The sequence below is a fragment of the Mixophyes fleayi genome, chromosome 1 (genome assembly GCF_038048845.1).
Source record: "Mixophyes fleayi isolate aMixFle1 chromosome 1, aMixFle1.hap1, whole genome shotgun sequence".
NCBI classification, from domain to species: Eukaryota; Metazoa; Chordata; class Amphibia; order Anura; family Limnodynastidae; genus Mixophyes; species Mixophyes fleayi.
The window spans coordinates 215,772,027-215,793,113 of record NC_134402.1 but is presented as its reverse complement, the minus strand read 5'-3'; the positions used below and the strand labels follow the sequence as shown (position 1 = coordinate 215,793,113).

At 36.8% G+C, this 21,087-nt stretch overlaps 1 protein-coding gene across 6 annotated transcripts in view; it reads left to right on the top strand.

Annotated features, from left to right (window-relative positions):
* TPM4 (tropomyosin 4) overlaps nucleotides 1-17,845 on the top strand; it is a 63,416-nt gene extending 45,571 nt beyond the window's left edge. For 4 of the 6 annotated variants that reach the window (XM_075205120.1, XM_075205109.1, XM_075205140.1 and 1 more), the window contains 7 exons: nucleotides 9,249-9,382; nucleotides 11,556-11,673; nucleotides 11,980-12,050; nucleotides 14,521-14,596; nucleotides 15,754-15,816; nucleotides 16,040-16,109; nucleotides 17,402-17,845. In XM_075205120.1, coding sequence (XP_075061221.1) covers nucleotides 9,249-9,382; nucleotides 11,556-11,673; nucleotides 11,980-12,050; nucleotides 14,521-14,596; nucleotides 15,754-15,816; nucleotides 16,040-16,109; nucleotides 17,402-17,484 — 615 coding nt within the window. In that variant the 3' untranslated portion in view covers nucleotides 17,485-17,845. Of the gene's footprint in view, nucleotides 1-9,248; nucleotides 9,383-11,555; nucleotides 11,674-11,979; nucleotides 12,051-14,520; nucleotides 14,597-15,753; nucleotides 15,817-16,039; nucleotides 16,110-16,827; nucleotides 17,012-17,401 lie in introns of those variants that run through there. The other 2 variants (XM_075205126.1, XM_075205114.1) reach the window with 1 other exon arrangement.
* The last annotated feature ends 3,242 nt before the right edge of the window (nucleotides 17,846-21,087 follow it).

The following is a 21,087-nucleotide window of genomic DNA, read 5'->3' as shown; positions in this document are numbered from 1 at the left end:
TTGTTGATTGTTTTATAATTTTAACTGCATGACTATGGAACAATGATTTTAAGGGGGTGGAGATTCAATTCTGAACGAGGTTGCATTGCAGTCTTGCATGATGTACGTTTGCAAGCCTTTTCAGCTATTACTGTTTCTAAAACATAGCGTATATACTTCAATGTTTACTTGCACCCCTATGAGGTGCTAGCAAAAATTGTTGCGGTTTTAGTAACCTAACATCCACCTCAAAGCTTCACTTAGAATAGAATTCCCCCCCTTAGGGGGGGGGTATTCAATTGTTGCTTTTAACGCGCTAAAACAAAAAAAACCGAGCGCTCTAAAAATATTAGCGTTAATACGGTAATATGTGCGTAAATACCGTTAATATGGTAGTTTACTCGCTGAATTTCATCGAGATTAAATTTAGCGAGTAATTACCGTATTAACGCTAATATTTTTAGAGCGCTCGGGTTTTTTTTGTTTTAGCGCGTTAAAAGCAACAATTGAATACCCCCCTTAGTGTCTCGGCCAGTTACATTGGTTTTAAATACATTAAAATGCATGTTCACACCACTCAATCACCAAGGGCTATTTTAATTGATTAAAGTTAAGTTTCAGTAGATGGGATTTCATTTTTTAGTGGAGATCCATTATTAAGGTGTTTCGTTGTGGTCTAATCACTTTAGTGTATTCAGTCTTCATCTCCTGCTTATATGTGTGTCCTCTGTGGCCAAATAGTTAGGTTCCTGTCACACTGATACAGAAAGATTATGATGTCAAACATTCCTCACTATGAAATGAAGTTCACACATTCAGCTTGTCTTTCTCATGGGCCACTTTAATTAGCAGCAAGATTCCAAAGTAGCCTTGTGCGCTGTTTATGTGCGAAAAACCGGCAATTATGATAATGAAATCTTGGCTCACACGTCGGATTTGTAAGCGAAAAATGAGCGAAGATCATTACCAAAGCATCACCCGGAAACACACTGCTTGATGCTACTGTGGCAACTCATCGCTAATTCAATTAGACCATTAATGATATATGTTGATGTCTTAGCAGTAGACTAATTACTTGCTTCAATCAACATCATCCATATAAAGTATCTTTCTGTAGCAAAAAACAGTTGAATACAAAAATGACAAAGTTCACATATACTGTTACTTTTAATACAGACGTATTATATAACACTTCTCTTAACAAAAATCCCACTTGCTATTCTAGCTCAGTTTTGCATTTGACTTGGCATGGTCAGATAAGAAATATAGTCCAAAACTATCCCACATAGTGAAAAACCACATCCCCTGATCTAGGAGTATCCAGCTTGTTGTAGCCAGGTCTTGTTTCACTGCACAAAAATCAGAGGTGTAGTTACTTATGGTATCTGTCCTCCCAAACATAGTTTAGGTCTTTCTGGTCACTCCAAGGTTTTTTCATATTAAAACACATTTCAAGAAAGTTACTGCATTGTCAAAGCGGTACAATTTAAATCTGATTCTCATTACAGCTATTTTCTATTGCACAGTTTGCAACCCTCTACAACTGATTATTTACATAGTTGATTAGATTATCTTTATCCCTTAGAACATGTCACACACGTTTTATTGTCTGTTCATTCATTTTTAAGTGATTAACATAATGCTAAGCAAGACAAGAGAAAAGTATGGTATTTGTTAATTATATTGGTTCCACTGTAACTCAGCAACGCCACACAAACTTCTGTTTCAAATATCGTTCCCATGGAAAACTGGACGAGCAGGAAAGGGTTTGCTTCAGGGGGTTGGTTTGTGGGTGGTGCTGCCCAGGTGGGATTGTACTGCTCTTGCTTTTCCCTGGTGGCCCTGTTGCAACACTGCACATCCTTGATCCTTAATGGTCACTGCAAGGATGCTTCATGGGACCTGGAGGTGGAAGATGAGGAATGTTGATTCCAAGCACTAGTTGACATTGGTGTCTGCATAACACACAAGTGGCAAAATATTGATACAAAAATAATTGGTCTCTTATTGTCATGCTTATGAAATTATATAATGAAATATTGCAATGTTCATGACACATTATGATCTCTGTCCCATCTTGAATAGGATGTAGAGGGGGATGCCCAAACTTCTGCATGCTTGGTATATGAATGCGCCTTTTACCTGTTTGGTCGGGTATGTTGGAGCTAGGGAGGGTTTTTGCTTCCACTGCTGATTATACAGGGAATAAAGAACATTAATTCACTGAGCTTGTGAATGTTATGGGCTTTAGTAAATTGCCCCTGTTGCATATGAAATCTTAAAACATGAGTTGTGATAGATTACTTACTCAATATATGTAAATGTTGTAAAAAAAAAAATATGATGAGACAGAGGAACATGAATATGTAACCCATAACTACTTAAGATTGTATTTGTGAATCCTTAAAGCACAAACTCTAGAGTAGAGATGGAACGCATGATGTGTAAGAGGAACTCATCACAGTGCACTCACAAGTGGCACATCAGCAACTTCCTGGCATGTCCCAACATTTTCAGTGTTCATGCAGACCATACCTGTTTTAGCAGTACATTCCTCTAAATGAATCATCACATGAGCTCATTCAGAGGTGTTGCAATCATTCATGAGCTGATTCTTTTATTTCACCACAGACATGATTCATAGTAGTATAGTATGAGACAATACAGAGCACGCGCCTCTCCAAGACCCATACTTTGGGGGGTATTCAATTGTTAGCAAGACTGCTGAAATACTCGCGCTTGAAAGATATTACCGTTAATACAGTAATATCTTGCTGGCGCTGAAATCCAGCGAGTAAATTACCGTATTAACGGTAATATTTTTGGAGCGCGAGTATTTTAGCGATCTCGCTAACAATTGAATACCCCCCTTTGTGTTTGTATTCAAAGTTGGCTATAAATTATATAATTTTGAGGGTAGGGCTTCAACTGGCAGCTCATGAGTCAAATGATCCTTCATGTTTTTTGTGATGACCACCTTTATTCATTCACCTCCATCTTCATTACATGACATAATTTACACAAGAGTATTAAGTCTGAGTACATAGTTAGAACATCTGTTCCACTTCATGTAACTACATTGTCAGCAATCTAAGCAACTGCATACATGTATTTAAAAACATCAATATTTGGCTTTTAATTGAAGTTGGGAGAAAAACATAAAACTAGAGCACAAGACACTACAAACCATAGCAACTAATTTGTAGTGTTTGCTTTCCTTTTGTAAACGATACATCCATTTAACATGGGTTACAGCACTTTTTTCATATGTACCCATTTCTATAAATGTCCTCTATATGAAGTGGTATTGTGTACAGTTAATATACAGCCTTTGCAGGGAAATATGATTTTAAAAATAATATTTAAGTGGCTTATCTGTTTAGTGTTCTGCAGTATTATTCTTGTCCAAAACAATAAATAAATGTAATTGGTCACTAAAATATATAAAATAAAAATGTACTTGCACTGACATTTTAGTTACATGTCCTCTTTTAAAGATTCCAACTGGGGGGGCATCTTGGGTGATTATAAATCACCACCCATATATAAAGGACTACTTGAGATAACCGCTGATTAATCCATACAGTAAATGTAGTATATTTATATTCTGCTTTGGATTAGCGTAGTTAATTTGCAGCTGCACAAACAATTAATGTCTCTGATGCTAGTGCCTTCTATATATCAGAACATTTTTCTCAGATCTACATGAAAACATGTTCACCTTATCTAATGGTATGAAGCATTGCACCAAGGAAATGGCTGTCTCCTTATGTTTTTCATACTACTTTAACCTGGACTGGCTGAATAGATTAAATGTATCTTGGCTTTTCTTTTAATATATCTAATTACATTGCGGATACTACAGCTGATGAAATTGTGTTAAAAAGAACAAATGCTATGGGGCATATTCAATTGTCGCCGGAAACGGTGAAAATCTCACGCTCCACGCACTATTACCGTTATTACGTTAATAGTGGCGCAGAAAATCCGTTATTACAGTGGTTTTCTCGCTGGATTTCAGCTCGCAGCTGCCTGAGCCGCGAGCTGAAATCCAGCTAACTATTACCGTAATAACGGTAATAGTTTTAATGCGGCGGGAATATGCCCCTATGTGTTTGGTCTTTGTAGAGCAGGCACTCACTCAATAAGTAGCTTCTGTGTCATATCTACCTTTTCAGAGCTTTGCTATACAGTAGTAAATTTTATATCATGATATACCCCTAATATCATTTTATCAATGGTGGTGTGTTTGTTCTTTTACATTCCACCTACCTTTATTTAAAAATGACTAAATCCTCCCCCAGCAGTCAATGCAAGTTCCTTGAGGTGACTGAGCTGACCTTTGATCAATGTGAGCAGATAACATAGGTAAGATTTATATACAGAGGCACAAACCTGCTGGTCATATTATTTATGTTGAAGACTGAATTATTTTATTGCACTATTCTACCTCAAAACAAAGCTGTGCATTTGACTTCAAAAAAAGCTTGCTGAAGGTGACCCCAAAAGTGGTTAATTCACTGTCCAGTCTGGCTGTGTTGGCCCAAATTGGTGTGTGTGCCAAAACAATTTCTTGACTTGATGAAAATCTAGGTGAAAAATACTGGTTTACTGGTTTTGAAAATCGTGTGTGTGTGTGTGTGTACCTCAGGAAACCTTGTGCCATGAAAACCATTTATGCCCACTGACTGGATCCGCCAATTTGGACATCCATATGTGTGTCAAAACTGACACAGATGTGGCCATTTGTTGTGCCAAATGATTTACAACATAAATAAAATATACTTTGAACAGACCTGTAAATGTACACAAAGCCTTCTGCGCACTGTAGGTTGTTGCCATTGCATTTATACACTCAATCTCTATCCCAGACAGTGTTTGTGTGCTAATGTAAGTTTTCTGTTAGAAAGTGACTGGCTCTTTTGAATCCTTATTTTTGTCCTGACTCTTTTTTTTTTTTTTTTTTGCCAAGAACATCTCCCCACTTTTTTTTTAAAAACAGGCACAGGTTACTCAAATAAGTGAGTCATACTATAAGCTGACATTGGTTATAATTACTTGAGTGAGAGTACTACTTTAACTGCATGGACTGTATTGGAAGATAGTGCTAGTTTGGCTGCGCAGATAAATAAGTTGGCATAACTAATGTTTGATCATGATGGCACTTTAAAATGCATAGTTCAAGAAACCATTTGCTGGAATGCAAATAGGAGTTTGTCTGAATTTCTTGCATTATTTATGTCTCAAGGAAAACTGAGCTGTAAATAAAAGTTGCTCTTGTGCAAATAAATTGTAAATATAAATAAACATGTCCTTTGATTCTGGATGTGATATGCTTCAAGGTGTCTTTGTATTCATGTCTGGTTCGAAGCCTGTATATAGATGTAAGGACACTTATCTCTTCAAGCCAACAATTCTCATTGTATGGTAGTATCAAAACAAAACAAAGTATCTCTTGCTAGCAAGCATGGTGTATAGTTTGTTGATGCACATTTATTTTATCACAAGAACCCTTTCCATTACACGGAGAGGTTTGAAGTGGTCATACACCTTAGTGCAGAGTATACTAATGGCTGAGCTGGCTGATTTCTGTGAAAACGATGGGTGTGGGCTCTGGTTTAACCAGCCTATTGTCAGGTTGCCAGAGTATAGACCTGTGGTGGTAGAAATTTTTCTTGGATATAACTTTTGCACACACAAAAGCTGGGACAGCAAATTTAGTAGTAATTTGATTCAAGGATGTATGAAAGCAGAATGAACTGAACAAAGCAAATTGCAGAAATTCAACAGACAGCAGTCTTGAATCTTTCAGCTTATTTAAAATTGGGAGACAACATAATAAAACTAAATATTGTGGAAATGTCTTAATATGTGTATTTTACAGATGTTGCAGTAACATCCATGTGCTTATTTGTATATTACCATTTTGTTGTAATTTTCTCTAACTGAGAACGGAAGATATCTGGTAGCATTGGGATAAATTGGAGAAACATATATTTTTTTTTTATTATTATTTTATGTCTAGAACGGGTGTAAGCACAGCTATTGGACGAAGAGTTTAAATGTTTTACTCTAGTAGCTTGCTTAATCATTTTATCAGGGACTTGGGAGCATAGTGTTTTTGTGTATAGTCTTTTGTGATTTGACTTATACTTTTTGACTTATAGCTTAGTTGTGTTGGGGAAAAAAAAGTTTTTGTGAGTAATCTGTGTCTGAAAGTGAGCAGCAGGGCTGCGTTTGAAGCCTTGGGTTAGAGTATCCTGCAAGCACACCCTTTCCTGTTGTAAGTGTACAGTAGGTCAGCTGGAGAGAGCTTCCCGTTGCTCGCCGTGTGTGTGTGCACTGTATTGTTGGCCACCCAATAAGCTTACCAAATATTATACAAACGGGAGTTTTTTTTTAAAAAAAAATAATTTGTATGGAAAAATAAATTATAATAAACCAAACTATATGCACCACACATGCCAGCACCAGTGGCTAATAATATTGGGGAGAGACCTTGTTCACAAGGTAAGCACCTACTAGATTAATGAAACATTCGGCCAAATTTGAATAGATTTAAGGACCATCGACCCATATGTTCTGAAACTTTTTGCCTTGGTTAAATTAAATCAGAGAAACAAGAGTTGTCAGATTTTTTTTTTATTTTTCTTATGAGGATTGAAGTTCTTCCATGATAAGGCCATGTCTGTTTTTCATAGAAAAATAAGAAATTAAACAGCTGTCTCTGTTCTCTTGTGGGATCTTGACTACATGACTTTATTAAAGGTGCCAAATCTTCTTGTTCCTTAGCAAAGAAGAAATAGACTGCTCCCACCTTTATAGAATCGTAAACATTTTGGCAATGTCAGACATTTCGTGCAAAATGTGTCAATGTCTATGTATTCTAATTGGGGTAATATATGTAGCAATCTAGACCCAGCCATCCTATTGCAAAGCTCATCAACTTAATATATTTAAAGGTTATCTCTCACAATTCCAATATTAACTACAGAATGTCTAGCTGCCACTTCTGAAAATACCTTATAAACTGGAGGAGTTTAAATAGCTATGACTGCAGCATAAATTTCCTTTTTGGTATTTGCAGAATTTTACCCAATTCATTGCAGTATTTGGTTATCTGAAATGAAGGTGGGGTTTTTATTATCACTAGAATAAACTGAATCCGAACATGAAAAAGGTAGCAGCTAAATCATGCAAATTATTGGCTATAAATATTTGTATTTAACTGGGTCAATAAATGTTACTGAATCATTTTTGGTGTGTCAAATGGTTAATGTATTTGCTTGGACATGGACCAGTATTGGTCTTCCAGTATCACACATTCTAGCTACATGCTGGTATTCCACAAACTAAGAATTTATACTGTACATGCTTGCTACGTTTCCACCATCCTAAAACAAAATTTCATGTAACACTTGTCCCTGACTTGTACCCGTTGAACACTTAAAAAAAAAAAAAAAATGTCTTTCTCATTGAATATTGCTCCTGATGGACTGAATAGTGCTTTGAAGTCTTAACAACTTCAAGGTATTGGTATGGCATATTTCCTGCAGGGTGGGAGGAATGTCTGTGAAGACCAGATATAATTTATACATTTATGAGTAGTGGGCAGAAAATGCAAATCCCTCTTACCCTTTGGCTTGGCCAATCCGCTTGCAGCGGTGCCTTTTAGCCAGGACAACCATGGGAGCTGAGCCGACAGTGGTTTATTTCCCAGGCAAGGGACCCACGCCATATTACACTTGGGTGCATTTTTACATGCTGTTCTCTTGTAAATGATTGCAAACTTTCAAGGTAGCAAGTGTATTGGAAATGATTGCAACCTTTAGCCTGTAGATTAGAAATGGCCCTTAGTTAATGGCTCTTAGTTTCTAGTATAGTTAGTGATTTACCATTTATAGCTATTGACAAATGTACTGTACTCTCATCTGTTAAATGGCTAACGCTCTTATTGCCCTCTGTAGTAGGATTCTAAAGGCATGACTCCTCTTGTGGTGATTGGGTAGGATATGCAGTTCCACAGCAAATAGCAGACACTATAGCGCCTACCAAAGATTGCACCTTGGCCCTGTTTAGGGAAGAGTAGACAATAGCTCCCAGGAGTGTGAAACTTTTTTTTCTATTGGAAATCATTAACATCATTGTCAGTTCAGTTAATCCCAATTAACAGATATGTAAATTGCTGCTTAGCACAATTTTTTTTGCTGTGATCAGTTTCTTTCATTGTACTTTGAACAGTGATTGTTGTCTATAACTAGCTTTTTCAGCACCCTTTCTGAAGGTTGTGTGCGTGTATATATATTTTCATGTTGTGGAAAAACTAGGAAATATAAAGACAGCTGGAAATAAAGTGTGCGATCATCAGTTAATATGCAGACAAAATCTGTAATGTGTTAGCATAAAATGCTGATCTGTGGAAAGATTATTATTATTACCACAGATCACATCCAGCCGGCCTTACAGCTAGTCTCTAGGCGTGCTTGGCATTTTCCTGTTAGCCGGCCTTCCCATACTGCCTTTTTACCTTATAAGGACAGCCCTCACAGTGAGCACAGATTGTATGAAGGGAAAGGTTGAGTTCCCATGATGAGTAGTTTCTTTTATGTTGCCCTACAGTGCTCCTCTGCAACATACTGTGTGCAGTATCATTTCCTAACTTTTCCAGTACTTTGTCATCTCATGTGTTTCTTATTCTAAGTCTTCTATTATGAATTGGAAAATGTGCCAATTACTTATGTCACCTAAATGTGTTTGTAGCTTTGAGGAAAAAAGTAGTTGTTTTCAGTTTAAGATTATTGGCTGTGTTACTGTGATACTTTAAATCTGCTTCTTGGAATAATTGGGAAAGCAGCAATGTTCATTTTCTTTCCTAAGTTTGGGTGTATGGTATATATGTAATATTACATCCGCAATGGAAAATGATTTGTTTTTACATAACATGTTACTGAACTTTGGAATTGCTAAACAAAAAAAATGAAAAATAACTAAATATACTGTTTGTGAATAGGGCTACTAAATGGCTGAAAGCTATACTATAGCAGTAACTATTAGCACACTGCATCCATTATTTTGTTTTGCAGGACTTTTGATTCATTTCTGAATAGTAGAATCCTAAAACATGGCTCATAATGACTGTTGCAGATTAACACTCTTTTCTGGTCACATTTCTTAACATGGTAAACTACACATCTGTCACACCAGTAAAACTTCCCATGCACCTATGCAAGGTCTGGATCAGTATATTTATCTTTCTCCCCTTTTTTTAGGCTGAAGGGGAAGTCGCTGCATTAAACCGTCGAATCCAGCTAGTAGAAGAAGAGTTGGATAGAGCTCAGGAACGTCTTGCTACAGCTTTGCAGAAACTGGAAGAAGCAGAAAAAGCAGCTGATGAGAGTGAAAGGTATTTTTGACTATACACAGCTATGGCTAAGGATAGGTGCATGTGTAGGTATAGGCAAGCTTCAAAAGTGCACTATCCCAATATTTAGGCTTTTTTTTTTTTTTTTTTGACTAACATGCACATATCTCTTCCCCTCCCTCTCCTTAGATACAGATATATATCTATCTTTACCTAGTTTATTTGGTGGTGCTAAAGTCTGCTTGGAAGAGCTAACCATGTAGTATATGCTCCCTGTTCCCATAAATCCCTTTATCTCTTCTACCAGAGATCTCCTCTCAATGTAATAATACTCTGAATACAGAAATTTTGATGTGGTCTAATGGGAAGGATACGTGTGGGGTATAAAGTCATTCAGGACACTGATAGGCCCAAAAATATGAAAGAGCTGTCAGAGGTGGAAGTTTGCTCTAAGATAGACTAGGCACAATGAAGCACAGAAAAAATAAGGGTTATTGGTACAAACTGCTTTTTTTTTACCTCTGCTTATTTAAAATTCTTTCCTGTATGGTCACATTATCAGATAAAGATATATATTTTTTTTTTTTTTTTTTTGGATGCAGGCATTTTAAAGAGATTTAAATCTAATGGAAGAAATACATGTGCCTGTACATATATATATATATATATATATATATATATATATAGTGAATACATCTGATAAGTGCGGGATAGTTTTATAAATAGGAAGCACTTTGTATGTGTTCATTTTTGTAACTAATTATATAGGTTGTATTTTAAATTTAGTTGTATGTTTTAATACCGTTTGAAAACACAGCAGTCTCTGCTCCTGGACCATTTCTAAACTTGCAATGACCTATATATTGAGTGCAGATGTCGGTTTACAATAAGTAAAATGATTTAATAGGCAGAATGACAATAGGCTTTATTTCCAAGTTTTTTTTTTTGCTTTTTTGAGAACATTAATCCTGTCCATTGGCTAATTTATTGTACAGTTGAAATGAAATCTAAAACACTTCTGGAATTAATTTATACCTTCCTCATGCCTGTAAGTTGTGACTTATGAACATCCAGGTGCTGTGCCACCCACTCTGAAACTAGACTGCAATGACAGTGTGGTGTTCAGGAAGAATATGTATAGAAGTTGCAAAAAATACCCAAATTATTGTTTGTGTATTTTTTGTCTCCTATGCTCTTTACTTAATATAAGCAGAATACATTTATAGGAAATATAGTAGGGAAAAAAAATAAACTCAAGTTTTCAATATATTCAGAATCTGTGCATGAATGAAGTAGCTGGACAACTTTCAACTAAACTCCTCTTTAATGGTTGTATTTATTATACATGGATCAACTGATTAGAGTTAGGTGCTTTATATACTTCATACAATAGAGGCACCTTTTTCGGGTTTAACCAATATTCATGAATATTGATAATTCAGCAGGAACAGTATCCTCTCGGGGTTATTCACAAAAAAGACATAAATATCACATTTGTGTATTAAGAAATGGATTCATGGTCACCAAATGCAGGTATAGAATCCATTGTCATGAATGCTTGGATGTTGTACTCCTAAGTACAGAAAACACCCAGTTGGGAACACAATGTCTAAAATATACTAAAACACATTTAAAGTCTTCTGTCTTCCACACAGGCTGTCCACACATTTCCCTTTTCAGTTGTCTAGCAGAGCTCCTTGGCATAACTTTAGCACACAGACAGCTCCAAGCATTTCTTCCTAAAATCACTGAAATGTAGCAAATGCTTATTTTTAAAAATTTGGTTTGCATTCAGGTTAAGATATCCCATAACTGTTTCAAACATTTCCCTGTCCTACATATGGTAAGTAATGTTATAGTATGAAAAATGGCAAGATGGTGAACTATTTTAAAAATTTCCAGTATTTCGATATTACCCCTTCCACCTGGTACAAAATGATTCTCCATATCATAGTAACCTAGTATAAATTAATTGATATGGGTTTGTTTTTTTTGTGGGGGTGGTGGTTTTTTTTTGTTTTTATGTTCTTTAATTCAGCAGCAATAATAAATTTAGGTGGGAAGTTCAAGAGTAGACTGAACTAGGTAGGTGTCGCTTTGGAAGGTTTGATATTTTAGCTTTATTGTTTAAACAATGTGGAACATCAGGTTAAAGAATTAAGTTGTGTTTCTTTTGCAGATAAAAAAAACCCATTTTATTTTTTTTCCCTTTCAGAGGTATGAAGGTAATAGAAAACAGAGCCATGAAGGATGAAGAAAAAATGGAAATTCAGGAGATGCAACTCAAGGAAGCCAAACACATTGCAGAGGAAGCAGATCGCAAATATGAGGAGGTGAGCAAATGCAAATAGAGTAAAGAACATGAAATAGATAGATTGAAGGATGAATGATATAGGAAGGGTTCGTAAAAATTGCATTATACTATTGATTTTAAAGTCTGTTTTATATAGCAAAGCATACTTGCAAATTTGGCCTGCTCAGTTACCCTTTGTCGTTAAATAATGCTTTTACTAGTGTTTGTAATGCCGCCCCCCCCTGCAGCTATCAAAATAATCCCTTAAAGTACGTACACATGCTGTTTCAGTGTGCTGCCTGATTGTACCTAAGTGTGATCTAATCTTACTGGTATTGTTTTGTAGGTTGCTCGTAAACTAGTCATTCTAGAGGGAGAGCTGGAGAGAGCAGAGGAGCGCGCAGAGGTGTCAGAACTGTAAGAATCTACACTTACCTTTTGTTTTGTGTATTGGTCATTGTTGCAATGTTGTGTGAATCAGACTTCAACTTTTTTTTCATTCTATATAGCACCAACACTTTCTGCCGTTACATATGTTGGCTATAAAACTATTCACCCCTTTTGGTATTTTTCACAATTTTGTGTCATGGAAGCTGGGACAGGATGGACTGCCTTTGCAACCCTGTCTGCAGTTGCTGGGAACCGGCTGTGCTTGCTTTGCCACTGTTCCCTTTCGTTATCCCAATTGTGCCCTCTCACTGCAGTAGGAGGGGCTTACAAATGCTGCCACCACTGGACTCCTTTACCGGCATCCAGAATCGGGTTTCTTCTGGGTAACTGATGCTGCTTATGCACCCCTTGCCGGTGCACCAGGGCTGGTACTCCTGGACTCTTCCGATTGATCAGAGTTGCTGTGGGTGGATCACCCAGGTCCTATCGCACTGGCCAGAGCTGCTGGGTAGCGGGCAGAGCTGTGGTACCGGAAAAGCTGAGACCAAACCTCAGAAACAGCCGGGAACGGATTCGATTTTGGGGCTAATCTGTAGGTCACAGGAATAGAGAAGTTTCCAAGCAGGTCTTTGAAGCAAGTGATGGTTATTTGCTCACACTGGTTGAAGGTACCAGGAGCAGGTCAGATGAAGCAAGAAAGAACAATTTTCAATACAAGACTAGGCTTTTTATACCGATTTGAACACAGCCTCACAGGCTATTTTTAGAATCGTGATGCAATTTGTTTACCCAAACATGGATTTACATGCAGTGCAAAGCTAACAATATTTACACTTTTCTGTTACGTGCTAAAACTTGATGCTTGCATTATCTGAGATCCAGTAACGCCAGGCAGCGGGCCCCCTGTGGAGTATACAGGCTAAACAGGTTTTTATCACTTCACATAAAGGCTTGCTTAACATTTCCTGCTATCATCATCACTATTTATTTATATAGCGCCACTTATTCCGCAGTGCTGTACAGAGAACTCATTCACATCAGTCCCTGCCCCATTGGAGCTTACAGTCTAAATTTCCTAACACACACAGACAGAGAGACTAGGGTCAATTTGATAGCAGCCAATTCACCTACCAGTATGTTTTTGGAGCGTGGGAGGAAACCCACGCAAATACGGGGAGAACATACAAACTCCACACAGATAAGGCCATGGTCAGGAATTGAACTCATGACCCCAGTGCTGTGAGGCAGAAGTGCTAACCACTTAGCCACCGTGCTGCCCAACAGACTTCCTCTAGCAAAGATACAAACCCAAACATTGACACTTGCATACAAAACATCCCAGTGTAACACGAGAAGTGCATTTCAAAATATACATTGGTGCCTGCACCTCTGATTGAAATACACTTCTACAATAAATTATTTCTACATGAGCCAGCCACAAATAAGTTATTTATAAGTGATCCAGTCAGAGAAGGCAAATGGATTTATTTGGAAATTCATACTCCTGATCAACAGAAATACCTAAAGTCAAATACAAAGTATATCACTAACAATTCCCTAATTACACAAAAAAAGGAAAATTGACAATTGATTGCATAAGTCGATCTTATTGATACCTAAATAAAGCCTGATGCAGTTAGTTGTCTTCATAGGTCACAAACTTAATTGTACACAGATAGACTCTAACCAATTAGTGTTTAAATTGATTTTACTATATATATTCCTGCCTGTGAGAGGAACCACAGTTGGTTTCCAAACAAAAGCTTCATCATGTAGGTCAAAGAACATTTAAAGCAAATCTGAGACAAGGGTTTAGAAAGCATCAATCGGGATAGAAGATTTCGAAGACTTACAATCCCCAAGTCCATAATATAAGAGTGGAGATATTGCACAACTGTGAATTTCTATAGAACATTGGTCTTACAACATAACTGAACATCCATGAAAAAGGAGGGTGGCCTATGGCACGTTTGACAGTTAGTCTTGCATGGCAGAGATGGGAGAATGTGATCACAAGACAAGGTGACTTTGCAGATCTGCGCTTTATGGGAGAGTGGCAAAAAGAAATTCATTGAAGAAAACGCACATGAAATCTCACCTACAGTTTGTCACAACACTTGTGGGAGACCAAGCAAAGGAAGATTTTATGGTTTGATGCAACAAAGTCTGAACATTTTTACCTCAATTCTAGGTGCTGTGTTTTAATAAATAGAGCAAATATCTAGATCACTTGATGATGAAAATAGAAAGTACTAAAATCTTCAAGATTTCATAGTACACAACTTTTTTTAATTTGTAAAAATAAAATAAATCACTGGTCAGCTGTAATATTGCTGTCATTTACAACAATATAATACTGCTATTCATTTGTATATAAGTCATGGTTAGTTGCTTTTGATTGGATTAATAATCAATAAAACCAAAGTACTAAATTTGAATGTATTATGTTATGAAATAGGGTTTGTTTGTAAATTTATCAACCTGTATTTTATGGCAGTAAATGTGGTGATCTGGAAGAAGAATTGAAAAATGTGACTAACAACTTGAAGTCTCTGGAGGCTCAGTCTGAAAAGGTAAGGAGAATGTTATTTGTACATTTTCTAGTTGCACATCATGCATTCATGTCTCAACTATCGGATAATATACACTTACAAAACTTAAACAAATAGACCTTTGTACTACAAAGGAATGACCTGTGTACAGACTGCACTTTTGTTCCTTATCCTATGCTTATTTGATTCATTAATATATATAAAAAAAAAAAACATCCAGAGGGAAATAAACACAACAAACAGTCTAAGTCAGTGGTTCCAAAACTGTGTGCCACGGCTCCCTGGGATGCTGGGGCGATCTCACAGGGGTGCCGCGGCCAGGGCCAGTGGTAAGTAAAACAGGGGACTACTTGATAACTATTTTGTCATGGGGATACTTTGAAAACATTATGGAGACCCTAAGGGTGCATCGAACTGAAAAACTTTGGGATCCACTGGCCTAAGTGATATATAGGAGCAAAGCCAGGCTATATTATATACTTTATTACTGTAAAGGTTTTAGTACAGCATTTATGTACTTGAAACAAGAGCGTTTATGCCAGTTTTTATATCAACATAAGAAGGGTGAAGAAGGTCCTCTTGTATTCATTGCACAAATGTTTAATTAGACCAGAATGTAGTAATAGACTCACTAGGTTATCACTAAATCACTAGGGCTCATTTGCTAGCTTTGCCTTTAGGTGCATGTGCTCTGTGCTAAATCAAAGCAACTATAAAGGCATCTGTGGAGAGCCACAACAAAGTAACAATGCAGACCAGGTGATATGGTTTGACTTGTTATTACTAAGTGAGATCATGACACTTATGCTCATGCTTTAAATTTGCTTATCTAACCAAATTCCCTCCCTCACACTGTCAGCACCTAGCTGAGACATGAAAAAACGTTTGGAAACCCAGTTCTCTTCTACACATAGTAGTTAAAAATGCCTAGCCTATGTATATATACAGAGTAGATGCCTTCTACAGACCAGGAATAGAGCCCACAACTGTGCGGTGCTGATTTCCTTTTTAAAAGGACAATAACCTGCTTTCACTATAAAACTGAAGCACAAGCTGGAAAAGTTAAAATGTAACTAGTGTCCTTGTGATGAGTATACATACACCAAAACTTTTAGTCCTCCCAATGCAGAAACAAAGATATTAATACTAAATAAAATAAATGTTCTGTTTTGTTGTAGTACTCTGAAAAAGAAGATAAATATGAAGAAGAAATAAAAATCTTAACAGACAAACTGAAAGAGGTAAGAAAAAGAAGTACTAGCTCAAACATGAAGAAGCAAAAAGATTACACATTACAAAGCTGGACTGGATTTCTATTATCAGGGTGGGGTGTTGTAGACATTTACACAGTGGTGTTTTGCCACTCTGGGAGTGAATAGAATACATTACTTGCAGAAAGATATCATGCCAATGATTGTTACACAGCTCACACTATAGACTGCTGTTTTCTCTCTTCCTTAATAGGCAGAAACTCGGGCTGAGTTTGCAGAAAGAACAGTTGCCAAATTAGAAAAAACAATTGATGACCTCGAAGGTGAGCAGTGCATTGATATTTTGCCTCTTTTGAACACACGTGCATCTAAAACAGTTACATGTGGGAGGTGTTTTGTTCTGACCGATCTGCATTCCACTTTGGTTTCACAACATGGTTTAAAATGAGTCGCACAAGGTCATTGTAAAAACTTTGGCGTGTTCAGGAGGTGCTCACTACCTTTCCAAAAGAGAACTAAAACAGATTGCCTATATGCTTTTTAATGTGCATGCATTTGCATTTTGTTTCACCAACAACTATTTAGTTTTCAATTATGTGGCTTGTTTTGTTTTATCATTTATTATTTAGTGGTTAAATAACTTTTTAGTAACCACTCCCCCCACTAGTGATTAGTACATGGCAGAAATATGCTAGCTGATAGACCTTCAATGTCTGCAGCCTATTGTCATTATTCACAAAAAATGGCATCTTCCTTGTTGGTAAAAACACCTATATTTGTGAAAACCTTTCACATAATTAGTTGAGAATTAGCAGCCTAAATGTTGTGACTTTGCTATATTGCTTCAGTTAACACAACTGTTTCACTGAGTCTTTATTTAACAAAAAAGACAAATGTTGGTGACCATTTTCTGAGTGACACAATACAAATCAATTTTGTAATAATGATGTTTTTCTTTTCCATGCTTTCTTCACTCTGTTCTCCGTCTGTACTTGGCTCTCCTCCTGTCCTTCTGAACGATTGGCTTCTTCTGTATGGTAGATGAGTTGTATGCCCAGAAGCTGAAATACAAAGCCATCAGCGAGGAGCTTGACCATGCTCTCAATGACATGACCTCGTTATAGACTTTCCCATTGGTTCTATGTGACATGTGACAGCTACTATCAATTACTGCACTGCTCACAATCTCTTGAGAAATGAAATAAAAAATCTATCTGCACACTCATTTCTTTCTTTTTCTTTTTCCGATTAAACAATATTTTGCTTATATAATGCATGTATGTGTGAACAGGCAAATACTTTGCAAACAATTGTCTTTCTGTGTGTATTAAAAATAGCAATTCCTCATTAGATAAAAACAATTGTATTCAGAACACTGTTATACTCCATTATTTATATTTGGTTCATACCTGTTTGGCAGAATCATGAAATGCTCATTTGTTATTGTTTGTACAACTTTCGTCTATTTTTATGCTGAGCATGTGCGCATGGCTCAGATATTAAAGTCAATAAAGTAATTTTAGAAGTAATGTATATTCTTTTAAATAACAACTAACAATCTGAAGATTGTGACACTGCAGATTACTTATTTGTTTATATATTTTATATTTTTCAGACAAATTGGCGAATGCCAAAGAAGAGAACCTGGGAATGCATCAAGTTCTGGATCAAACGCTACTAGAACTCAATAATTTATAATCCAAAGTGAAGAAATCTCTGCACACTTTATTCCTTCCTTTTTAAAGTCTTACAGTCTCACCTATTATATCTTAACATTCCAGGGGAAAACAGCAATGAATGCGACCAAATATTTTATTTTTTAAAGGAACCGTTCACAATTTTGAGCTTAAAATCTCATACTATGTTGGTGCATTGTACCTTTTTAATATTTCTTTTTATACTAAGGTCCCATGTACATTTAATGCTAGAATAGTCACATGTTGTTCAATATTTGTATTTCTTATGTTATTCTGTTACAGGACCACAAAGTGTTGGTATAAAATACAGAAGTTGTTATAGGCGTTTTTGAATATCAATAAAAAATCAAACTAGGAAAACATTATTGTAACAATATGCTTTTGGTTATTATGAGCATAACGTCTTACAGATTATGGCACATTTGGACAAGGCACACTGGTTTTAAAATTGATACTAAGTAAGGAAGAAACTTCAACAAAAGTGAGGCAAGGATTCCTATTGACCTGATAACCACTTTTCTCATGAATGCACACAAGATTTTGTGTAAGCTAAATGGGCACTTGCTTTTGCTCTTGCAAAAGTGCAATTATTTTTTTTAGCTTTGAGTGTCTTCATGTTGTGGCTATAGGTACAGAACACAAAGCTAACAGTTTTCCAGTGACTAATAGATCATATTGAGTATTTTTTTTTTTTTTCGGTTTAGTGGACCTTTTTAAAACAGGTACACTTAATCTTTGGGTCACACTGCAAAAAATGGATCGCCATGATTGTGCTCTGGAATCCCAATACACTGTATGCAATTACAGAGTTCGAAAATGTATCATTTTACAGAACTCATTTTCTGATGTTTTTATTATTTGGAAGAACAAAGGTGAAATTTTGAAACCTTTTATTACATGTTGGATCATTTAAAATGTCAATATTTAAGTGGTCTAGTCTACCATTCAACACAATAACAGGTAAATGAACTCTTACAGAAATCCAGGGTAAAATTATTCTCAACAGATATTCATTTTTCTTGTACAGTTGAATATTTCTTCATGATACTTCTACCTTTATACTGAAGTGGATGCAGTACAGTGAATTAAAATTAGTAAAAATTGTAACCTTCACATCTAAATTTGCTAGAAATATTACTGTGTTTCAGAAACAAATTTATTATGATTATTATATTTATATGGGAAATCCAGACTTTTTTTAAAAAAAAGGAAACAAAATACAAATGATGATAATAAGCAGTCTTTTATTAAAGGACATACAACAGGTACATTTTATTTGGTAACTTAGCTATTGATCTTGCATAGTAGCCACAACCTCTCTCTGCTATGACAAACTACTGTGGACAAATGCAGACAAAAAAAACTAGAATGTGAGATACCACTTAAACACTTCAGACCTGATTCGTTAATAAAAGGCAAAAAGGGTAAGTTTTCTCCTGGACAATACCATGTTACAATGGAAGGGCTGCAAACTAGTTTATTTTGCACATAAGTTAAATACCGGCTGTTTTTTCATGTGCACAAAAATACTTGATAGTAGAGATGTTCACTGACCCCTGTGTTTTGGTTTTGGATCTGGAATAAGTTCGTGTTTTGCCAAAACTGCCCTCCCGTGTTTTTGTTTTGGATCTATATTTTTTTAGAAAAATATGCTAAAGTCACTTTTTTTTTTTTGTTACATTATTAACCTCAATAACACTAATTTACACACGCTGATACGTTCATAGCAGATCTAGGAAACATTGCCACACAGCAGAAAAGAAAAGTGGTGCAAGATGAAATTGTCCTTGGGCCCTCACTCCCACCCTCCCTTATGTAAGATATTGAAAAAGACATGTACATTTTAACAAAGCAATTACTCCAGCGACAAGGAGTTCCACTTTTGTGTCTGAAGTGCTTGGTTTGTTTGGGCCCCCACAAAACAAGCTACCAAGAGCTTGGCTGCCTTAAGCCCAACAGTGCTGTTAATGAACTGTACATTATTAAGTCATGTCTGCTCGTGCTGCATCTTCATCAACATTTATTCATATAGCACCAGCAAATTCCGTAGCACTTTACAATTGGGAACAAACACTTATAAGACCATACAGAGTAATACATAGAGAGGTAAGAGGGCCCTGCTCGCAAGCCTGCAATCTAGGGGACAATGGGAGTTTGAAACACAGAGGCATGTGCTACATCACATAATATTGCACATTGGACCAGATAGAATACAAAGGTAAAAAGTAATCAGTGGGCTGTGTGATCAGTTACACAGCATTGTTGGTCAGAGGGTTGTTGTCTTCTGTTAACTGTGTAGAGGGTGATAATGGGGTAACCTAGGGAAATTAGGATGCTGGTTGAGGAATATTATAAGCTTGCCAGAAGAGGTGGGTTTTCAGAGAACAGATTTGAAGAGAAAGGTCTTACTGTGCGAGGGAGGGAATTCCACAAAGTGCTGTAACCTGGAATGGGAGGATGTGATGAGAGTGGAAGAGAGATATTTTGAGACCAGTGAGGAGATGTATGTAGGTGCAGTTTTGTTGACGGCCTTGTATGTTAGTAGAATTTTATATTGGATTCGTTGAAATACAAGCAACCAGTGTAGAGACTAACGGTGGCTCAGCAGATGAAGAAGGAAGGTTTGCAAGGAAAATCAATCTAGCTGCTGCATACAAAAGAGATTGTAGTGGTTCAAGTCTGATTTTGGGAAGACCAGTAAGGTGAGAATTGCAATAGTCTTCGGGAGATGAGTGCATAAATTTAAGGTTTTTGCAGTGTCTTGTGTGAGCTGTGCGTATTCTGGAAATGTTCTTTAGATGTATGTAACATGATTTAGATATAGAATCGATGTAGGGAACAAAGGATAGGTGAGTCAAGGATTACACCTACTCGGCGAGCTTGTGGGGTGGTATTTATGGTCAACGGAAATGTCAGACAGGAAGCTTCTGTTTTTGGGTGGGAATATTCAGTTTTAGAAAGATTGAGTTGGTCTTTCTGCCATTACATCCTGGAATGTCTTCTCTCCAACTCGGTCAGTAACGCGAGACAACACAGATGGTGAAAGATCAGGAGAAGCTAGATTTGTGTATCCTCTGCATAGAGATGATACTGAAATCCAAAGGAGCTTATTAGTTTTCCAAGAGAAGTGTTGTAGATAGAGAATAGCAGAGGAACTAGTACTGAGCCTTTTGAGCCTCCAACTGATGGGCAGCACGTTGGCTAAGTGGTTAGCACTTCTGCCTTCCAGCACTGGGGTCATGAGTTCAATTCCCGGCCATGGCCTTATCTGTGAGGAGTTTGTATGTTCTCCCTGTGTTTACGTGGGTTTCCTCCGGGTGCTCCAGGTTCCTCCCACACCAAAAGCATACGGGTAGGTTAATTGGCTAACAAATTGACCATAGTCTGTGTGTGTGTGTTAGGGAATTTAGACTGTAAGCCTTAATGGGGGCAGGGACTGATGTGAGTGAGTTCTCTTTACAGCACTGAAATAGTGGTGCTATATAACTAAATGGTGATTATGATGATAAAGGAAGCGGAGCAGAGGTGGATCCAGAGAAATAAACACTGGAAGAGCGATTGGATAGGTAGGATAGAACAGTGCCTTCAAGACCTAGTAGCATTT